The following is a 20708-nucleotide window of genomic DNA, read 5'->3' as shown; positions in this document are numbered from 1 at the left end:
AAATCATCTACATGTACACTTCTACAACAGACCCAGCAAGTCGTCACTGTCCTTCTTGGGCTGCTGAGGTGCACCTCCCTGAGCCTGCTGCAGCTGCATCGCTGCTGGTAGCGGCTCGCTCGTTGATGCACCACCAAAATTCAAGCCCTCAAATCCATTCATCAAGTCATTCATGTTGTTGCTGGGTCCTGCAGCTGAAGAAGCCCCTGTGCCTGAAGGTTGCGCCGGCGCATCGAACATGCTCATCATGTCGGCCATAGCCCCTGAGGGTGCACCGGCAGATGGGCTGGCCACTCTGTCAGGGGTTGCGGAAGCACTGTTCTGCTCATGAGAAGCAGGCGCGGCCCCATCGAAATCAATGTCGAGCAGGTTCTCAATATTGTTCTGTGCAGCACCGCCAGACCCGTTGGATGAAGCAGTGGCCACTGAAGCGGCGATAGGGTTTTCGGCAGCGTTTTGTCGCTGCTCCTGGATAGCAGCTCGCTGGATCTCATCGGCACCAAAGCGACCCTTGCCAACGAATGACTCCGGAGGCTTGTGGTAGACTGAAGCAAGAGTAGAAAGTTCGGTAAGGAGCTGCTCCAAGAGAGCGGGTGGAAGACTTGTCATCGTAGTTGTGATGGTAGGCTTTTGGGATAGGACAATGTTCTGACAAACGGCGTTAGTAATTGTTCATAGTCATATTCTATGCTCCCTTACCTTGGCAACTTCGGGATCCGAGGAAAGAAGACGCCAGTACACATATGCCCTATCGCGGATATCGGGGTTATCGTTCTCCGCTGTAGCCGCCTGAAGAACCTTTTGAACCAGATTTTGGCTACTGCCAGGCTTTTTCAAGAATAGCTTCACCACAGCTGTCAATATTTGCAATTGTGTCTATGAGGTTCTGTTAGTAGGAGACTTGGTGGAGGTAGTATACCACTCACCTGTGTGAACTCTTCCATGAAAGACTCGACAAAGCTCTCCAAGATCTCATCTGCATTGTTGATCTTCTCAGCGTATTCGCCAACGATCCAGATAAGAGATCCACGGGCGGTAGGCTCGTCCAACTCATCAATGTGCTTGCAGAGCGTAGGGATAACACCTTCATAGCCAGGGTATTTTCGGAGAATATCCTTGATGACCACAATTACCTCCTGAACAACGTAGTTGACCTTTGTAGAGATGAGGTCCTCAAGAGCCGCAACACACTTCTCAGCAGCGTTCTCGATCTTGATGGCCACCTGGCCAATAGCCTTGACAGCTCTTCGGACGAAATCCATATCCACTTCCAGGGCGTACTCCTTCAACTCAGCGAGAAGTTGCTCGTAGTTGTGCTCATTCGCTATCCTGACCATAATTTCCAGCTTTTGTAGCTTGACGTATGGTGGGTCAGTGTATTTACAGAAGAAAACGCGCATCTCCTTGCTGAGAATATCTGGCTTGGCTTGGAGTAGGAGATCAATGTTGCGCAAGGCAACGTATTGAACCTCAGGTTGCGAAGCGACCAAGGTAACTAATTACTGTCAGTCATGAGCTCGAATGGTGCTGAGATATACAAACCAAGAGGAGGCGCCATCTTCTTGAGGTATGACCTCACTGACTCAGGGTTCAGAGCCTTCATGTGAATAAAAACAACCTTGACGGCGGCAAGAACCACACTAGGGTTGACATGCTGGAATTGAGGTGCTACACGCTCACAAATGTGCTCAGACTCCTTCTGGTCTGACGCAGAGTAGTCTGCCAGGGTCGTCAAAATAGTAACACGTCCCCATTCGGTACACTCGTTAAGAGCCATAAGCAACTTCTTCAGCGTCACGGGAGTAACAATCAATGCCCTTGTCTCAGGCGCGGTCTCGGTGATTTCAGACAGAGCGGTCACTGAGTTGGCGACAACCATGGGATTGGGGTCGCCAATCAGTTCCTGGAGAGCCTCCAAGAAACCATTTTCAATACACATCTGTGGGTTGAGATCAAACAATTTGGCGACGCAAATGGCGGCCGTCTTGCGCACATATGGCGATTCGTCTCGTAGCGTCTTTCTTAGGGGCTCCTCCATATAATCTACCATTTTGTCCACTCTGATGCACCCCATTGTTCGGATCGCGAGTGCTCTTATCAGGGGATTTGGATCTTCGGAATCTTGGACGAAAGTGTTGACGGCGAGAATGCAGAGATCGGGATGCGATTTGGCGTAGTTCCTGGATGTTCATGTCAGCTCTCTGAACCCACCGCACGCTGCGTAGACAGCTGTAGAGCTAGGGGGGCAACTCGACAGCTCTCTAACCTCGACTACGTACATTAGGTAGAGGTATACAAGCTTCTTCTGATCAAGATCGCCAGTCGCAATATTCTTGAGCACGTCAGGGAAGAGTGCCGACACATCTTTGCCCAGAGTCATGGCCATGATGGTCTTTTGGATCGACTCCTTGCGCTCGTACGCATACTGCGAGACCAGACCAGCGCGCAGTTCAAAGGTCTCACCCTTTCGAGGCACGGCAAAGGCACCCTTGATACGATTTACCGCCATCGTCGAGGGTTTTGGAGGGGTACGTGGCGAAGCTCGAAGGTGTAGAGGTTGGGATTACGTTGATGTCCAGGACGGACGGGCGGTGACAGCTAAGTCGAATTGGTTAGGCCAGGTAGAAATTACGTTTCCTCCTGTGTGGAAACCTGCATCCGCCGAATGTTCTGCGTATCGGAGGATGCGTCAAAGATGCGCGACGTCGTCGATGTTATTAGATCGGAAAGGAGTTGATCGATCTGAGATTGATTAAGGCAGACGTAACTGTTACCAAGGATGCCAAGGCCACGAAGATAGGTCCAGGCCACCTCCACTGAGTTGCGAGTATGAGCCACTAAAGGGGGGCACACTACAGTGGCCCTGTCAGCTTCCATAAAGCTGACTGCCCCCTAACTCTAAACTTCCGCCTGATTACCGTTTGCGGTAGCGTGGCTTCAATGGTTAACAATTTATTTTTTGCCCAGCTTAGTCACCTTCTTCTTATCATAGAACGTCTAGATACATCATCACAAGTCAACTACCGAATCACCTTACACGAATGTGTTGGTCTATTTGATAGTAAGAAAAAAACATCGTTTCCTAGAGTTTTGAACGAAGATTTTCTACTCAAATCCAATCCAAAATGGTGAAAAAGTTGTGTTAGTTGCCCTTGCACAAAATCTAACGAGAGATAGGCATTGCCAAACCTACGTCGACTCTTTATCGAGTCACGTACAGACGATGAGGAGCGAGACGTGTCCAGGAAAGCGGTACGTTTATCTGGTAAACGAGCCTAGTGTGTTTTCTAACGGAGGGTACCTAGTTTTACAACGCTGTTCTCTTTATGGGATCAATCGCCGTTTTTAGTCTCATTGCTCAAAAATTGAACGCTGGGAAATGATGAATACATGTTAACTTCTTTCGTACACTTGGAGCGAGGCGTCATTGTTTATATTGACCGGAATACCTGAGCAGATAGCCTAGCTCTAATCATCGGCTTCTTCTACGTCTTCTCCTTGTGCCCTTACCCCGTCGCTGTTCTCTTTCTTCGAAGCAGCCTTGGCTTCTTGCTTGTGCCAAAGACCAGCCAAAAAATCGTTTGTGCTGGCCTCTTCAAGACTCTTATCCTCTCTTTTCTTCATAAATCTTGGGAACCTCAAACTCAACCCTCTCTCTTCACTCACAAGCCCGATCGCAGCAGTGTAGGTTGGACTCAACGTGATATCCGCAAACGCCATTTCCCACACTTCCTGTGGTTCGAACCAGATATCGGGTCTTGGACCCGAATATTCCACAAAACTGGGCTGAGTACCTCTCGTATTTTTGGGCTCGCCACTCTCTTCGCCATCGTCATAGAATTGCCGGTTGGCCTTGTAGAAGCTATCCGTGAACCCAGACATGCACTTACACACAGCTTCCAAAGATCCTGTCTCCTCATTGCGACAAGCCATAAGCACAGGCGACCACCATTTCGCCTTGCGTCCCTGTCCGTGCCAGGCAGCGACAGGTATGAGATCAAGTGTGTCAAAACTTGAGTTGTAGTCTTTCTTGACCTTGAGCCAGGAGTCAAGTCGCTTATCTGGCTCATACGTCGCCAGTAAGGGTTTGCGTCTTGTTTTCACTTTCTCTCCATTTTCATCTTTTTTGCCCTTCGACTTCCGTTTTCCTTTCGACTTTGATCTTGGTGTCAATGTTCTGTCAGATGCTTCTGGCCCCTCTTCTTCTCCGTCTCCTAAATACGGCACTGAAGGTAAATTGTCAAGGATCTTCACCATGATCCCTTCGCACTTGAGATCTGTGGCAGCTTTGAAGAATTCGAGAACAGACTCCGAATCTGCTGACGTAGCATCAAGGCTCTTGACCCAGGTAAAATGGTGTGGTATCTCCTTGAATAGCGATCGTAGAAGTTCCCGTCTCTCTCGAAACGGCCGATCTAGCAGTGGCTGTCCGTTTAGGTACATCAAATCGAACGAGAACATGCAGACATCCACCGTAATAGCTCCGATGTCAACATCTTTCCTCGCTCGATTTGTGAGTGTCTGGAAATTTTTGAGTTCTCCGGTTTCGCGATCAACGGCCACAACTTCACCTTCCATGATGAAACTGTCAACACCCTCTCCGCGTATCTTCGGAATCAACTCGACCAAGTCAGGATATTTATCTGTCATGACTTCCAAATGCCGAGAGAAGATGCTGACTTTTCCATTCTCGTCACAGTGTATTTGGGCTCTCTGGCCATCGTATTTGAATTCGCAGGCAAAGTCTCTTCCCTGTAGTTTTGTGAGCATCTCAGATAGGTCCCTCGTAATGCTCCCAAGCATTGGACGTAGAGGAATATGGAGAGCAAGGCCACATCGTATTAGTAGTTCCTCAGAAATACCAATCTCAAGAAGTACCGGGACAAGATCGTTATAGTTTGGACGTCTTGCAAAGCAAGCCTTGACTATTTCCTCAGCCCGACCCCAAACTTCGGCCAGATCTTCTTTCTTGAGTTTGGCTAGATCGGTCACCGACTTGAGAGGAAAATCGGACCCTGTTGGACGCGAGAGTAAGAAGGCTCGTGATAACGCGATCAGCATTGTTGTCTTGACAGCACCGATACGAAGCTGCTTTATGTTAGACAATGGCCGGTTACTGCAGCGATAGCTCCGCTTACATGTTGACAAAGAGTTCGCACAACAAATCTGCTCTCCTCTCCACCACGAGCGTCTTGAAGAAGACGGTCGACTATTCTTTGCTTGGTATCTGCACTGCCCTGTCCTTGACTACTGGCAATCTTTACCAAAGACTCGTAAACAGACTTGATTGTTAGGGGCTTTGGTTTCCTGAGTGTGAAGCTTTGTTTCTTCTTGACCTCGAAGGCTACATCTCCAGCATCACCGTATTTGTCATAAATAGCTTTCAGAGCCCGGTTATCAAGCCCGCAGGCGTTCCGCAACGCTTTGGATATCGCTGAACCACCCAACCCCAGTTCCATTGAGACATAGGGAGGCGAGATGGCATTGGTTGCTAACCAGACCTATTCAAGTCAGAAAAGCAGAGTGAACGACAGACAGGGACATACTGCTGGTAAGAGACTTGCCGGGTCACCATCGATAAGAACTCTTAAACAGTTCACAAGTGTGTCTACGATTTTGATTCGACTTGTGGTACCGTTGATAAGAATGAAGCAGCGAGTGAGCAATGCATATGATGCATTGCCTCCTTCAGAGGCCCAATGTTCCTTCAATTGATCCACATATTCGGCTGGGTCGAACGTCAGAGGCGACTCGTCGAAAGGTATTGAAGTCGTTGTTGTATCCTCAGTCATACCCGCAGCTTGAAGGCCAAGTGTGGGCTTTGCCTTGTTGTCCGTACTGGGCTTGTTCAAAGCCGTTGGGAGAGAAACGGATGGTTTAGATTTGGTCGATGTTGGACTTGGGCTTTCATCTCGGGATATTGACACATTGTGCTTATTCGGAAGTTGTAGAGTTTGTTCCTGGAGCGCGGCGTGCGGAGTATTGGCAACCTCTTGATTCCATTCAGCCTGGAGCTTCCTAGCCAATTCCTCATCGGTCATTTCCGCCGGTACATCACTTGATGCGCCATTATCTTCTTCTAGCTTCGGCTTCTTGCTAGATTCTGCTCCATTTTGTTTTTGCTTTGAAAAGAAATACTCAAGACCTCTAGCCGGTGCTGTTGATTTGGTGCCGTTATTGAGCTTCCGTTTCTTGATTGGACTGGGCATGACGGAAACAAGCTGTATTGTTTATGTTTTTTATCCATTAAATTTGAGATTTATTGGTCAAAATAGCGGATATCGACTGTCAATCAGCAGTTGTTAAACAGTAAAAAAGCATATTCACGTCCATTATGACTTGTCGATCCAATACGCGGCGCTTCAATGACGACGTTTGGCGCGAAGCCACGTGACGATACAGCTCTCAATCGAGTATCAGGAACCAGCCCGCTACTCGACGCTAAACCTTTTTTGTACGCACAGCACAGCACAAACGATTCATCTCACACAACGTCGAAATCTTTGCTCTGCCCCACCATCGCGAACCTCCCCCCGACATCCCCCTCATAACGACCCCTCTCCTATATACCGCCACCATGAACGGAGAAGACCCGCCGGAGAGACCTCAGGAGATCTCGTCCATCATCAACGGACTTGAGCGATATAACCCCGAGGCTGTCGGCGCTCTCGAGACCTACCTCCAGGACCAATGCGAGCAGAAGTTCACTGACTGCAATGCCAACCGAACACTATTGAAGCTGTGAGTGTACTGCTTTTTTGTCACTGTTTTTTATAATCTGGGCTTTGTATGATGACCGTTTGTCAACGTTTCCTATTACCTGACTAGTGTCGGCGGGTTGTTCTCAACTTGGCCGCACCTGAAGTCAACTATTAGTGTGCCTGAAATGCCCAATATCCTGATTGACTTTGTTTTCACCTTCTCAGCTCGGGACTAACCCCCTTCCAGGTACCAGCTCAACCCTGACCGCATCAAGGATGAAGTCATCACCAACGTCCTGGTCAAGACCATGACCCAGTTCCCTTCCGCGCAGTTCTCTCTCGCTCTTCATCTCATCAACCCCTCCTCTGCTGTCACTGGCGACCTCGGCGAAGCCATCACCAAGCTCCGATCCCTCAATGGTCAACTTGAGGGTGCTCAGTACTCCCGCTTCTGGGCTGACCTCGACGACGACATGGTTGCCGATTTGATTGCCGACATTCCCGACTTCGAGGAGGTTGTCCGTCACCGCATCGCCCTCCTTGTTTCACAGGCTTTCCGTGAGATCCAGATCGGCCACCTCGAGTCATGGCTCGGCCTCAACGAGGACGCTACTAAGAAGTTTGTTACTGAGGTTTGCGGCTGGACTGTCGATGCCGAAGGCAACGTCAAGGTTCCCTCAAACCCCGACAACGAAGCCAAGAAGGCTGAGATCCGTGAGGACGTCAACGTCGAGCAGTTCTCCAGGGTGCTCCGACGGTCATGGGAGGACACTGTTTAGGCTTTTTCATAGTTTTAGCGGATCAAAAGGGATTTCTTGCGCACTTCCCCCCATACGATGGGATTCGGACACGACGACCCATGATGTGGAAAGGTTAGGAAGGGCTCGCATGGTAGCATGGCGGGGCATTACAAAAATCTAGGCGTTTAATCGGACATGTCATTCCAGAGCAATCCAAGGATCTAGAGATGCATAGAACTTTGCGATTTGTTGATACATCGTATTTGGCTCACGTGTACCACGAAATTATGTGATGGCTGTTTTTACAGTACTTTTGATGTCCCGCTATATTCTTTATCCAATGTGCCCAAAATTGTCTAGTTGCCCTTTGACAGTTCTTCCCATTGTACGCCAGCCCATTCTTCCTCATATCCAACCTGACCAATTGGTGTTCCTCTAGGAGAGCAATCCTTTTCGCACACGCCAACAATAATGGTACCCCACTCCATGCCCTCCAGGCTCAGGTCGTCGGCCTCAAGCTCCGCAATGGCATTTGGCGTCAACTGTACCTCAAACACTCTTCTGGCTGTGCAGTTAGGGCATCGAGGAATACCGCCCTTGTTAATAGCCACACCAACAGCGTCCTTCTTTGAGTACAGCAGGGGAGTGCCTGCAAACTCATATCGAATAACTTGGTCAGGATTCTGCGCTAGACGGTCGGCGAACTTCTGAAATGCGGCATCCATAGACGACTCGAAAGCTTCACGGTCGATTATCGAAGGCTCCGCAGCGTCAGCGGCTTCCATACGGGCATTGGCAGGAACATTCGTGGTTGTGGAATCCAGAGTCTCAAAGTCGGCATCAGCGAGATACAGAGTAGGGTAAGGTTGTGCCTGAGCCTCCTCCGCAGGCCAGGGCTCAGAGGGTGAATGTGGTGTCACCGGGGTATCTTTGATGTTAAGAGATTCTGCAAAGCTTTTTGTGAGTGAGGCACCTTCTGGCTTAGGAGGGGCAGATTCGGCTGGCCCCGGAGAAGCAGGCTTGGACGGCTCAGGTTGTGAGTTGGAAGAAGAGAAGGGGTTGGCAGATCCAGAGCTGAAGGGGTTGCTGGAGTTGCTGAAAGGGTTGGCATTACTGGAGAAGGGGTTTGCGCTAGAAGCATTTCCCAAGCCCTTTGAACCAAACAATGTGTCGCCCAGTCCAGGTCCGTCATTCTTTGGCTTCTCTTCCTCGACCTTCTTCTCCTCCTTGGGTTTATCCTCCTTCCATACTCGTACACTTCTTAGTGCACGAATGCTGCCCTCTTTGCGCCGACAGGTCTGTCGCCTGCACGCAAAGACAAAAAGTCGTCGCTCATGCTCAGGGAATCGCTCGGGAAGTTCGCCGTTGAGTTGAAGTATCAATGCCATGAAGTCCTTGCAGACTTTGCATCGTGCGTAGGCTGCGCTGGGAGCACTGTTATCTAACCAGTCCTGGCTCCATTGTTAGCAACCATGAGTTTGTCAAGTGCGGGACAGATCAAGAACTTACAGGGCGACCCCCGAGTTTGCTAACAATGTCTTCGTCTGCTTCTTTAGAAGCATATCCGAGAAGGACATTGGTCTCCTCGAACTCGCCATCGGAAGAATCAGAATCGTAGGAAGTCATATTGCTGATATTGATGGGGTTGATTGCTGGGTGATGATGGTGGGGTAAATATTTTTTTTCTCTTTCAAAGACGCGGACAATGCGGGGCTTAGCGTCACTATCAGAGCCCAACTACAACTACCTACCTAACATTGATACGGGTTCGTATATTATTAATGTATCACAAGTATTTTTAAATCGTAATGCGAAATCGTAATATTGTCTATTACGTCCCAGAGTCTTTTGTCTAGCCTCATTTTAACGTGGTATCTCCTACATGTGATCATCAGGTCCATCCATGCCAGGCCCAGGGCCACCTGCTCTGCCCATCTGTCGAGCCTTCAACAACTCGTCACATAGGAGCAGGTTGGATGCGATGCTTGAGCTAGAGGCAATGCAATTTCGCAGAACTCGGTAAGAATCGAAGATACCCTCCAGCTCGGGGTCCATAGGCTCACCGGTTTCGAGGTTAAGACCAACGACGTTGCCATCAGCGTACTCGTCTTGGAGATCCGCGACTACTATGAGTTAGCTACTGTATCTATTAGATTAGAAGAGAAGAACTTACGAGCATCCTGAATGTCAAGGCCAGCGTTGGCAGCCAGGGTCTTGGGAATAATGAGAAGAGCATCAGCGAAAGCCTCAACACCCCACTTAGCCTTACCCTTGACAGTCTTGCCAAAGGCATCGCTCTTGAGGTGAGAAGCACAAGCAACTTGGAAGGCACCAGCTCCAGGAACAACAGACTTGTCGACAATCATGTTGTAGACACTTCGAAGACCATCTCGGACGGCATCTGTCACCTGGGCAATAGTGTGGGCATTAGGACCCTTGATCATAAGAGTAACTGACTTGGGGTCCTTGACCTCCTCAACGAAGGTGTACTTCTCCTCTCCCAGAGTCTGCTCGTAGACGAGACCAGCGTAACCCAGAACCTCCTCGGACAAGTCATCGACACTGTTCTGGGCAACACCGCCACAAACAAGCTGAAGTCGCTCCATGTTTCTGCGCTTGGCTCGTCGGAGAGCGAGAATGTTGTTCTTGGCAAGGACGTCAAGAGAAAGGGGGTCAATACCCTTCTGGTTGATGACGACAAAGTTCTTTGTTCCATCGTTACCACAGAGCTCTTTCTTGAGATCAACAATCTTCTTGAGCTTGGCATCGACGAAGCGACGCTCACTCTCAACAAGCTTATCACGCTGCTCGGCGCTGGAGTAAAAGAAGCTAGAGTTAATCTCGGTCTTCTCATACTCCAGGCTGACGTTCAGGGTGAGGATGTAACAGTTCTCGAGTCGCTTAGGCATATCGGGGTGACGAGCACCGTGATCGAGGGCCAACCCGCGGATCAAGCGAGTATCGGCAGCTGTTCGGTGCTGCATCTTCATAATCTCAACCATGTGTAGATCGGGCTTTGCGGGCTCCTGGTAAATAGCAAGAACGGCATCGACAATATCGGGAGTAAGCTTCTGGGCCAGGGTGGCGTTGAGCTTAGTGGTGAGCGAAGTACGGGCGACACTGAGGAGGAGTTCTCGGTCAACCTCCTTAGCGAGCTTGAAAGAGTCGAGGAACTGCAACGTTTAGTCGGAATACCAAAGCATTGGGACGAGAAATTCACCTTAAGAGCCTCGACCTTAGCAACCTCAAAACCATCAGTGATGATTCGAGGATGCAATCCCTCCGAGATGTAACGGTCTGCTTGCTTAAGAAGCTCGCCGACCAGCATAACCACTGAGGTAGTTCCGTCACCGCAGATATCGTCCTGGGCAGTCGCTGCTCGGGCAATCATAACGGCGGTAGGGTTCTGTATTTGCATCTCACGGAGTAGAACGTTTCCATCCTTGGTCAACTTGATCTGAGGGTATCGGTCAGTTTAGGGGTCGTCGAGGGGCATTTTGATAGGTAACCGTACCTGACCCGCACCGTCAACAAGCCTGATAAATAGTTAGTTTTGAGCGAAACCGTTCAAGCCTGAGAAAGGGACATACATCTTAATGGTGCCTCGAGGGCCCAAGTTGGACTTGAGGACATCCTGTAGACCTTCACCAGCACTGATATTGACCTTAAGAGCTTCGCCCCTCCTCTGCGACAACGGGGTTAGCAGGCTGCAAGGCCACTTGTCTGTGGGGGGTATTATTTCGACGTACTCGGGACTCGGCCTTTGGGTTGAGAAGTTGTGCAGCCGACATGATTATAGATCTCTGCTGTTGGCACGGTGGCTATATTCGAGATCGAGAAAATCGAGGCTATGAAGAAGCGGTGCTGGTGTTGAAGGTTTCGCGATTTCGTAATCGCACAAGCTTGCACCAGCTGGTCAACAGGCAATAGCGGACAGGCTAGGCTGGGACATTTTTTCTGCCCCTCATGCCCTCCAAGGGGTGAAGGCGGTGTGGGTCAACCAGTCGGTGTACGAGGTGAATTTATAGAGGGGCTCGGTGAGAGTCCAATCACTAACGTCAACGAGCTGGGCCTACCTACATTTATCTAGATGCTGTCTGAGCTGTATATAATTCCTCAACCCTGAGCAAAGACGGCGATTAGTGCTTTCATCAAAAATCATAGTATTCATGCAAGCACTTTATCCTCCTGTATTTAGTTCTTATGTATTTACTTTATGTCTACCAAAGTAGATCAACTACACCAGTGCTTCTTCAACATTGATACATGCATCGCCTCAATTCCATCCACTCATTTACATTCAGCACGATGCTTCTTCCAATCCTTCTTCTGACAATCTCCACAGCAGTATTTGACCTTTTGGCAGCGTGAACACTTCTTGAGCTCTACACCTTCTTCATTCTCTGACTTTCCGCAACTTCTACATCGCTCGACTCGAGTTACTGGAGTTCCTTGAGGAAGTTCGGCCGGATTAATGACTTCCTCGTTGAACGGGACTGTGTAGGTTGGGCTGATTGCGATTCGGACAGCGTTAGGTGCCGCATTGGCCCACTCAGGCAGTGAAACAAAATCTTTAGGTAGACGACCGTTTCCGCATGAACACAAGACTTGCTCGCCATCTTTAGTGCTCAGTGGTATCGTGGCTCCTTTCCTCTTGTACTCGCATTTCTTGCCGTGAGACCAAGTGCGGCATCGCTCTACCATAGATGGGAGGGCCTTTTTCCAGAGGTCGAGTTCTGCATCATCAACGGCGACGCTGCCGCACTCAAGTTCCCTGAGCATGAGAAGGAAGGATTCCATTCGGCCTGATGAGATAAGATCCATCGTGAAAGGAATGACAGCCGCATCAAGAACCACGGAGGCTGCATCTCCGTCAAGTCTGATGGCTGATACGAAAACCAGCATATGAATACCGCCTCGTTCAGGGTGGTTGATAGCGAACAAGCCTGTCTGGCCACCCTGCAAGCCCGAAGCAATCATGAACATGGTGAAGATAGATTCCTTGAAGTTGACCGCCGGATCATGCGAGATGCCACTTTCGTCACGTACGTTACGTAGGTGCTTCTCTCGGGTTGAGAACATTAGTGATGTCAAGGTTACCATCCACCGGTTCCTGTCCTCATTTTCTAGATCAAGAACTGGGAGATTATCAAGGTTTAGGTGCGGCATGTTCAGACTTGCCGGTACGCCCGATGAAGAGATTACTGAGGGATAAATGAATCTCAATAACTCCGGAGAATCAGCTGGTTTTGCCAGTGGTGCTATCAATTCGATGTAACCTGTTGTTCGAGCAACTCGTGACTTGATTCCATCTTTGGTGATGGGCACTGGGAATTTGAGAGGGCAAATAAGCTTGTCTTCGCCAAATACAATATCAAGAGCAAAGGGACTCTGTTGACGAAACTCAATCGGAACCTTGTTCTTGAGAAGGTCCCTTCCTTTCTTCGAGGTTATATCCAAATGGCCTGTGATCGTGGTTATCGTAGACTCGGATGGTGGTATATCAAGCAACATCTTTGTCGCCTTATCATCCTGGCCCTCGTTTAACGTCTTGTCGAGGGGCTTGACAGCTGCGCACAGGACAGGATATGTGTGCTGACCAGGCAGGTGCTTTGTTACGAATACGCTTGATCTATCGTCGATTCGCGTCTCAAAGACGGTCATGGTCATTCCAAGGATAGGTCCAAATATGACTGAGTTCTGTCCTGTTGGTGGGACACATAGACCTACCAGCGCCGACTTTGGTTCATTTTGTAAAGTTGATGTGGGAACGTAGAAAGATGCAATGAGGGGCGAGTCTCCGTCCCAATCAGCCCGGTCTCTTTCGATGGTGACTTGGAATTCATCATCATCTGGCATTTTCTTTGTTTCGACATTACCAAAAGCAATATGGACATCGCCAAACATGTTTTGCCATGCTTCTGTCGCATTATGGCTGGATCGCACTGATCCAACAAGTGGTGGCGATACTATTTTGAAAGACTTTTCCTTGTGCTTATACAATCGAGCAACAGCGTTCCGAGGAATCACTACTGTAACAGCGACTGCTGGTGGAAGTGACTTCCAACGATTGAAGCCTCCATCTTCTGGGATAGATCTGTTCTCCTGTATGATCCAAGGTTCGGTATTGACACCGTGTAGATGAAGCTGGAGACAAAAGTCCTGCATGCCATTACTAGCTAGCAGAAAACGATGCTCTTGGGCAATAGAGTCGATTAACGCTGAGCACATGGTTGGCCATTCCGTCGCGACTCGTGTCATGACGAGTTTTAGCATAGCAGCGAAGCTTGCGCGATTGAAATGCCCGTATGAGTATGACCTATAGTCCATACTTTGGGCTTTGGTAATGTTCTCATCTTCAAACATATAGTCGTAGAGGGGAGAAAGCAATTTTATCAGTTGCTTGGAGTCAATGTGAAGCTTCCCATGGCTGGCTTGATCTGAAAACCGAGAGTTCCGCTTCCAGGCCAGCCGATTGCGCGTCTGCGTCTCTCCTTTCTTTTGGTTCATGAGCCCAATCAAGATTTCGTCAACGTGAGACTCGGCCTTGGCGTTGGTCCAGTACTGCACAGGGCTAAACCCGAGCAGCAACGAAATGGTAGGTGCATGACCGCAGAGGAGTTTATCAAGAGCACTGTCCTTGGAATTTCCAGATTTGAGAAGTAGCTCTGTAAACAACGAGGCCCATGGCTCATCTTTGAGCAGGGGGCCTGCTGCGATAAGAATATTAAGGGCTCCGATGTGGTCACACAGGTTCGAGGTATCGATCATATCGAACGATGAAGGCCCTGCGCCACCCTTACCATACTCCTTCGGGTCCAATACTAGTGGGCGTGAGTCCCAGGTTCTTCGGTAAAGATTGGCCGGTTTCCCTGTTGCTTGAGCGGTCTGGATGCTGTGACAAAGAGTCAACGCATCAGCAACGGCAAATCGGACCAATATGTTCTTTTTCAGCGACTTGAAAGCAGAAATCCATTCATTGAACTGGGTTTTGGCGGCAGCCGAGGCGGGAGAGTCTTGTTTTGAGCCCTTAAGCTCTAGAGGAGATCCCTCCTGGAGAGCAGCATAAGCAGTAGCCAGGTGAAAGCCCATGATGGGGTCACTGCCGTAGTGAAGGAGGCTGTTTTCAGAGAGGAGACTAACGAGGAGTGGATTTGGTGACTTGTCCGTGGCCTGTCGTGGTGTGACTGTGCCTTCTTTCCAGTACTCTCGGGACACTTCTATAAGCCCTACGCCTGCCTGCAGAGATAGAGGTGCCGCAGAACGCATGGCCGATATATTAGCGCCACCTTCACCGAGCATCTCATCATGATGGTCCTTGGATGGCTTGATATTTTGCTGGAATGTCTCCATATAATCTCCCGACTGGCACTTAGCTGCTGCATTCTTGATGGTCATCCAGACACGTCGAACATCTGACAGAGTGTCAGCATCGCAAAACTTTATAGAATTTGCAAAGTTGCTGGTGTTCCATTCATCAAGGGACTTGGATGCCGTGAGCAGCTTGGTGGCGGTTTGCAGCACAGCAGCGGCAGTCTCCTCATCAACATAAAAGTGGTAATAGACATTCCAGAGTTGTTCATTGCTGAGCTTGCAGTCCTCGTCAAGGAGTAAAACCAAAAAGAAGGCATTGCGAGCTAGATCTTGTCAGCGCTTTTGAAGCGCTTTTGCAGTGTAATTCGCCTACCAATAATGCTCTCTGCAACATCACAGCAGGTAATGTCAATCTTTCTCTGGGCTACTTCAGTCAGCTACTAGATGAATGAGAGGCCACATGAGAACTCACGAAGTCCTTTCTCCAAATATGTTGTGTAAAGAACGTTGCGCAAGTCGCCACATCCTAGTGACAGAATATCTACGTCTTGGCCGTGAGGAGCGGATCGGGTCAGGCTGGTTGCTGGGGTGTTTCCAGCAGCGTAGAGAAAGCCGGTTTTTACGGCAATAGTGGGCGTTAACATGATCAACCAGCGTCGAGGAGACAATCCTGTAGCTAATTGCCAGTTATTATGATAGCGATGTCGAAGGGAGGAAGGATTAATGGAAGTGGTGGGGAAATGTGTTTGTTCTGGGAAGCATGAGCTAAGCTGTGATCGATAGGTGGCTACGAGTGAGTGGAGAATAAACGGCACCTGTGAGACGTTGGGATCTTGACAATTAACGTTGGTATACAAAACATAGACAAGGAAAATAGTACAAACACTAAGCAATTGACGGATTTGAAAGCGTAAATTGTACCTAAGAAATACATAGCGAAAAGTATGTTTAATCAACCTGCTATAGCATGCACTGCATATACAACAGTCCTACCCACCTCAGCCTCTCAGCAACACTTATACATCGACTCTCAGTCATAGCACGCACAACTAGAAGTCAAATTTCAATACATTTCACACCGAAAGAAACAATAATAGTCGTCAATGAGCATCCCATTGGTAAACCCCAAGCAAAAGCCTCAACCCCAAACTCCATCCAGGCGGTCCAAAAGGGGTGTACGACACCCAACCGCGTTGAGACCTTGGCTTTCTAACAATTTCCAATTCCCAAAAACCCATAAAAAGCTCCATATCCATTCGCCTTTCCCAATATCTGGTCCCAAAAACCAAAACCCGATGCTGATGTTGAGGAAAAATCTCCCCAAGTGTAAAAAAGTCCAACCCCCATGCCTTTTCGTGACCTTCTCGGCCCCATCCGTATCGTGTTATACATAACAAGACATGACTTGCGGTTATGCGTACATATGTATCGATGCATGGCCGCGTAAGCGTGAGCATCGTGAATAAAAAAAGAGAAACAAATAATAAGTAATAATAAAAATGCCATGCTGATGGTTGCTTGCTTGCTTGCTTGCTTGCTTGAAAACAAAGGCGCAAACTGGCAAATATTATCCAAATTGAAGAATAAAAAAAGTAAAGCACGCCGACGCTGATTAGGTTACGAAAGGGCTTTTTTTCGCTTGAGCAAAAGATAAAACAATGATAATCCCAATGCGTGGGGCGCAAGCTAGTTGCTGCCAAAGAAGACGTCGTTATCATTATTGGCAAACATGCTGCTTTCAAACTCATCATCCTCAAACTTGCCCATGGAGAGCATATGCGAATCGCGGTCCAGCTGGATAAGACCATTGTCTCCACCGAACTGCAGCAAAAGATCGTCTGCACTGCTCATTCCCAGGGGAAGGGTAGCAGCCATAGTCGCCGAGGTGACATAGGTGGACGTACCCGGGATGGCGGTCAGGTCGTCGGTGTTTATCGAGTTGTTTTGTTCAACCTCGAAATAGTGGGTGCCAGGGGGGGATGATGATTGTGACAGCTCAGGGGGGGTGTTGTATTGACTCGCGGCGCTCTTGGCGGGAGATGTAACGTGCATGGGAGTCCCGTCCATGATGGCTTCAGGGGAAACGTAAGAGTGGGCGCTGGCAGCGGATGGTGAGGAGGCATACTCCTGGAGAGCTGCAGCAGTGAGGCCGGTCATGGGTGCTGAGGAGACGGCGGCAAGGTTCTGGCTTTGCGAAGGCATTCCCATATCCATCATGTCGTCAAGCATGAACTGATCTGGTGAGGTTACAGCTGAGCTGTCCGAGCATGCAGAGAAAGACGACATTGAGCTGATAGACATATTCTTCTTGCGGGTTCTAGCCGACTTGTCCATGCGTGTCTCGATATCAGGGCGGCTGTTCTTGGGAGGTCGACCTCGCTTAACAACCTTGCGCACGACATTGTCGAAAGCGCCAATACACATGCCTCTCTGACGGTGTCGAGTGAGAGCGTCGTGGCGAGCGAAGCTGTTGCCGCATTCACAGGGATAAGGCTTGATTCCAGTATGAATCTTAGCGTGTCGCTTAAGGTCGTGTTGCCTGACGAAGCACTTCTTGCATGTGGGACACTGGTATTGGCGATCGTTGAGGTGAGTCTGGACGTGCGACTTGATGTTCTCCTTGCGACCAAACTTCTTACCACAGTCCTCGTATGTGCATGTCCACTTGCCGTCACCTGCATCAGGGCCGCTGATGAACTGAGCGATCTCATCCTGAGTCACACCGGTCTCTGTCTTGGTCTCCTCAATGTTGATGCTGGCAATGCTGGCGGCGCTAGCGATGCTTGCAACAGATTCTGTTCGGCGGTGAGGAGAGTGGCGACGGGAAGGTGTTTGTGAGGGTGTGCCAGAGATGGATTGAGCGTTCATGGGGTAAGGTCTGAGGTCGATAAAGTGTGACATGTGGGGTGTGCTGGGAGTGATATCGAGACTGTGGATTTCTTGACGGCCGAAGCCGTTCTCGATCTTCATGAACTCGTTGTTGAAGTTGTTCATGTTCATGTAGTCAGGAGTCGACATTGGCAGTGTGTGAAAGGATGACTCAGAAGCAGAGTCTGTTTGACCTTGGCTAGACATGTCCTGCTCAGAGTGTTGTCTAATGTCTTGGAAGATGGTCTGGACCCTTCGGTTTCCCCCACGATTCCTGACGGGCTTGATAGTCTCTTCCATAGACTCATCGTAGTCATCAGAGAAGCGACTTGGCACTGGTTCGTCCTTGACCAATCGGTCTTGGGAAGTCTCGGTGGGTGTAGGGGGGAAGTAGCCTTTCTCCAGATTAGTCGTGGCGGCCAGTGGCATCGTCCAGTTGAAGGACTGACTCTGTGTGTTGTGGCCCTGGTTCTGGTTCTGGCTCGGGGGAGTCGCTGGTCTTGCTGAGTCCAAGTTCTCGAACTTGTTGACACGGTCCAAGATGCCGCCGCTTATCCTCCGCGAGGTCCTCCTTGTGCTGGAGGTGTCACCTTCAGAGGCCCAGCCCTGGGCGGAGGACCCCTCGGATGGAAAGGTCATAAAGGATGGTGTCGAAAGAGCACTGTCATTGTTAAAAAGATCAAATTCCTTACCTCCCGACAAGTTGTCGCCGTAAGCTTGTTGGCCTTTGCTCATCATCACGTTGAAGTCTGTGTTGTAAGTATCAAAGGGAATTGAGTTTGGGTCAAAGCAGGACGGGTCGAATCGCTGTGTCTGAGGAGTTCCGTGGGGTGACATGAGATAGTTGTCGCTTGCACTAGATGCCAGGTTGGCGTAAGGGTTATGTGTGCCCGGGCGTGCTTGTATGCGTTGCTGCTGCGCTTCTCGCAGTACATTATGCTGCGGATAATGGGATAGTCCTGTGTTGTTAGTATTTGTACCTACCATTTGATTCTGCCTTGTTGGTGTTGTTGTAGTTGCTGGAGATGCCGCAATGCGTTGTCTTCGAATATCGAGACTGAGACCGCGTCGGTGTGCGGTTTGTCGTTGTGCGGTTGGCAGATTGGGGATCTTAGCACCTTCAAAAGCAGTCGGTGTCGAGTTTTGACGCCGATGTTGCTTTTGTCGAGCATGAAGTCCTCCTGATGGATTGGACTGCATTTTATTGCAAGGGGAGTCCGGAATTGAATTGTCGTCGGTCGTTCAGTTGTCGATTAGAACCTATTGGTCCGAAACTAGAGCCATTGATAAGTCAATTGGCCTAGGTACCTAGGTAGGCAATGATGACTATCCCACTTACCTCACACAGCGCAAGCACAGAGCGCCGGGCTACCGAAATAGTTTTTTTGATTCCAGTCGGAGTCGACTTTTTGCTTTATAAGTTATAGTGTAATTGCGCCTCTTTTTCAAGACGAAGGTTTTGATGAGATGTGATGCGATGCGATGAGGTGTAATAAGAATAGATGCGATTGATACAATTGATGCGCAAACAGATTGTTTGTTCTGTATCAGTATGTATGGAGTATGCAGCTTTGGTGCTAGATACGAGAAGAGTAGTGGGTAGCTTGCATCTTTGGGGTAGGCGCTCCAGATCTACTTGGGCAGATGTACAATCATGTAAACATATTCTGATCACCTGGGGCAACGTGTGCCACCAAATCCAGATTCACAATAGGCTCAGCCCACTTCCTCTCATCCTGGTACATCTTGGGTAGCTTAGCGGCTAAGTTGGTTAGTCGATCGGACCAAGACCCAGCTTCTGAGACGTGACCTGGACGACGACCGTCCGTCTTACACCATGTTATCCTCGGTATCTGTCTGACATTGAGCTATTTTCAAGCTATCATCAGTGAGAGTGCTCTCCCTCTCCTCTTTTCTCGTCAAGTTAGTTAGTTGCTTTCCTAATTCGATAAGCCTCTCAAGCCATTAACTTCAATTATAGTCTACAGTTTCAGTACTCAACACCACCAAGAAAGCAAAAGGTAAACAACCAGTATACCGATATGCTCATCGGAAATAACATCATGTCTCTACTTATTCCCTGTTGCTACCATAACAACCTGGGATTATAGTAGCACATGTCTCAATTATAGCAACAAGGGAAGCCATGGAAAAAACAATCCTTGCAGCCGATGTAATGACGTCTTGTTTCAGGATCAACACAGCTCCAAAGCTAAGCTGTCTCACTAAACCTGGCCAGGCCGGAGCCATGCGTACGTCTTTCCATGCCAGGTGAATGTGGCCCATTGGACAGTGATAAACGCCCAAAGGCTTACAACAGGCTTTTGCATTCCAGCCAAACAATTGACAGAGATATGCTGTGTCATAATCACCAATCCCATCGTCCAATCTGCAATTTGTTGCCTAGGTTCCCCCAGTCCATGACTGTACATTCTACCATTCAGCTCTTTGAGGTTGGTTGAGGCGTTCGTCGGCAAACAGAATCGCACTTGGCGTCTGACATCCCATTTTTGAGCTCAATTGGCTATGTATGTGTTCAGTTAGTAGAATCTTTACAACGAGTCAATTGACCTCGTGATGGCCTAATTAATCAACATGTTTCTTGACTCCACTAATGAGAGGCATCCATGTACAACTAGAACCCCAAGTATGGCTAGGTAGCTATGCCTTAATGTATTGGAAAAATTGACCACTGGAAGCATAAGAGACGAAATTACTAGGTTTGCTTATGGTCTTTAGTAGACCATAGTTCCTAGACAACTTATTTTTACTCCCTAAGACTTAGGAGGCCTACTTTTCTACTACCCACTACCTATTTACATGTAGGTAGTCATAAATACTACCTAGCATTTAAACTTTACTTGAACTCCCTTATCACTAGACCGTATTCTTTTATATTCTATTACCGCCTTAAACTTTCTGTCAAGTGACACACCCTGATTTAGGCATGAGCCAACAAATAAATATTTTACTGTTCTTTAAATGAGAAATGCCGCATGTGGCAGCTTGGATCACCAGAGTTGAAGGAAATTTTAATACTGTAAGATCTTTTTTTTTGTTTTGGCCGAGTTCAGTTTTCATCATC

The 20708-nt window shown here is 48.8% G+C and overlaps 7 protein-coding genes across 7 annotated transcripts; 1 reads left to right on the top strand and 6 right to left on the bottom strand.

Moving 5' to 3' along the window:
• Window positions 1-21: 21 nt before the first annotated feature.
• Window positions 22-2509, bottom strand: FSST1_011977 (adaptin N terminal region-domain-containing protein; the record flags this gene model as incomplete). Its single annotated transcript, XM_083235161.1, has 5 exons — window positions 22-648; window positions 700-876; window positions 927-1495; window positions 1543-2180; window positions 2280-2509. The coding sequence occupies 5 exons, from the start codon at window positions 2507-2509 to the stop codon at window positions 22-24; spliced, it is 2241 nt and encodes a 746-aa protein (XP_083081673.1).
• Window positions 2510-3468: 959 nt separating this feature from the next.
• FSST1_011976 (ATP-dependent DNA ligase) lies at window positions 3469-6209 on the bottom strand (the record flags this gene model as incomplete). Its single annotated transcript, XM_083235160.1, has 3 exons — window positions 3469-5088; window positions 5139-5501; window positions 5547-6209. The coding sequence occupies 3 exons, from the start codon at window positions 6207-6209 to the stop codon at window positions 3469-3471; spliced, it is 2646 nt and encodes an 881-aa protein (XP_083081672.1).
• Window positions 6210-6577: 368 nt separating this feature from the next.
• FSST1_011975 (armadillo-type protein) lies at window positions 6578-7480 on the top strand (the record flags this gene model as incomplete). The annotated part of the gene is made up of 2 exons (XM_083235159.1): window positions 6578-6741; window positions 6949-7480. The coding sequence occupies 2 exons, from the start codon at window positions 6578-6580 to the stop codon at window positions 7478-7480; spliced, it is 696 nt and encodes a 231-aa protein (XP_083081671.1).
• A 317-nt stretch (window positions 7481-7797) lies between these two features.
• FSST1_011974 (small subunit rRNA maturation protein TSR4) lies at window positions 7798-9067 on the bottom strand (the record flags this gene model as incomplete). Its single annotated transcript, XM_083235157.1, has 2 exons — window positions 7798-8892; window positions 8951-9067. The coding sequence occupies 2 exons, from the start codon at window positions 9065-9067 to the stop codon at window positions 7798-7800; spliced, it is 1212 nt and encodes a 403-aa protein (XP_083081670.1).
• A 252-nt stretch (window positions 9068-9319) lies between these two features.
• Window positions 9320-11232, bottom strand: FSST1_011973 (T-complex protein 1 subunit zeta; the record flags this gene model as incomplete). Its single annotated transcript, XM_083235156.1, has 6 exons — window positions 9320-9564; window positions 9615-10614; window positions 10662-10898; window positions 10956-10977; window positions 11032-11126; window positions 11191-11232. The coding sequence occupies 6 exons, from the start codon at window positions 11230-11232 to the stop codon at window positions 9320-9322; spliced, it is 1641 nt and encodes a 546-aa protein (XP_083081669.1).
• A 499-nt stretch (window positions 11233-11731) lies between these two features.
• Window positions 11732-15399, bottom strand: FSST1_011972 (chaperonin-containing T-complex subunit CCT6 domain-containing protein; the record flags this gene model as incomplete). Its single annotated transcript, XM_083235155.1, has 3 exons — window positions 11732-15078; window positions 15129-15179; window positions 15228-15399. The coding sequence occupies 3 exons, from the start codon at window positions 15397-15399 to the stop codon at window positions 11732-11734; spliced, it is 3570 nt and encodes a 1189-aa protein (XP_083081668.1).
• Window positions 15400-16441: 1042 nt separating this feature from the next.
• On the bottom strand, window positions 16442-18823 carry FSST1_011971 (C2H2-type zinc finger protein; the record flags this gene model as incomplete). Its single annotated transcript, XM_083235154.1, has 1 exon — window positions 16442-18823. The coding sequence occupies one exon, from the start codon at window positions 18821-18823 to the stop codon at window positions 16442-16444; it is 2382 nt and encodes a 793-aa protein (XP_083081667.1).
• Window positions 18824-20708: the final 1885 nt, after the last annotated feature.

This window comes from Fusarium sambucinum, chromosome III (assembly GCF_050947815.1).
Source record: "Fusarium sambucinum isolate potato_lamoka chromosome III, whole genome shotgun sequence".
NCBI classification, from domain to species: domain Eukaryota; kingdom Fungi; phylum Ascomycota; class Sordariomycetes; order Hypocreales; family Nectriaceae; genus Fusarium; species Fusarium sambucinum.
The sequence above is the reverse complement of the archived record's forward strand: the minus strand, read 5'-3'. Positions and strand labels throughout refer to the sequence as shown.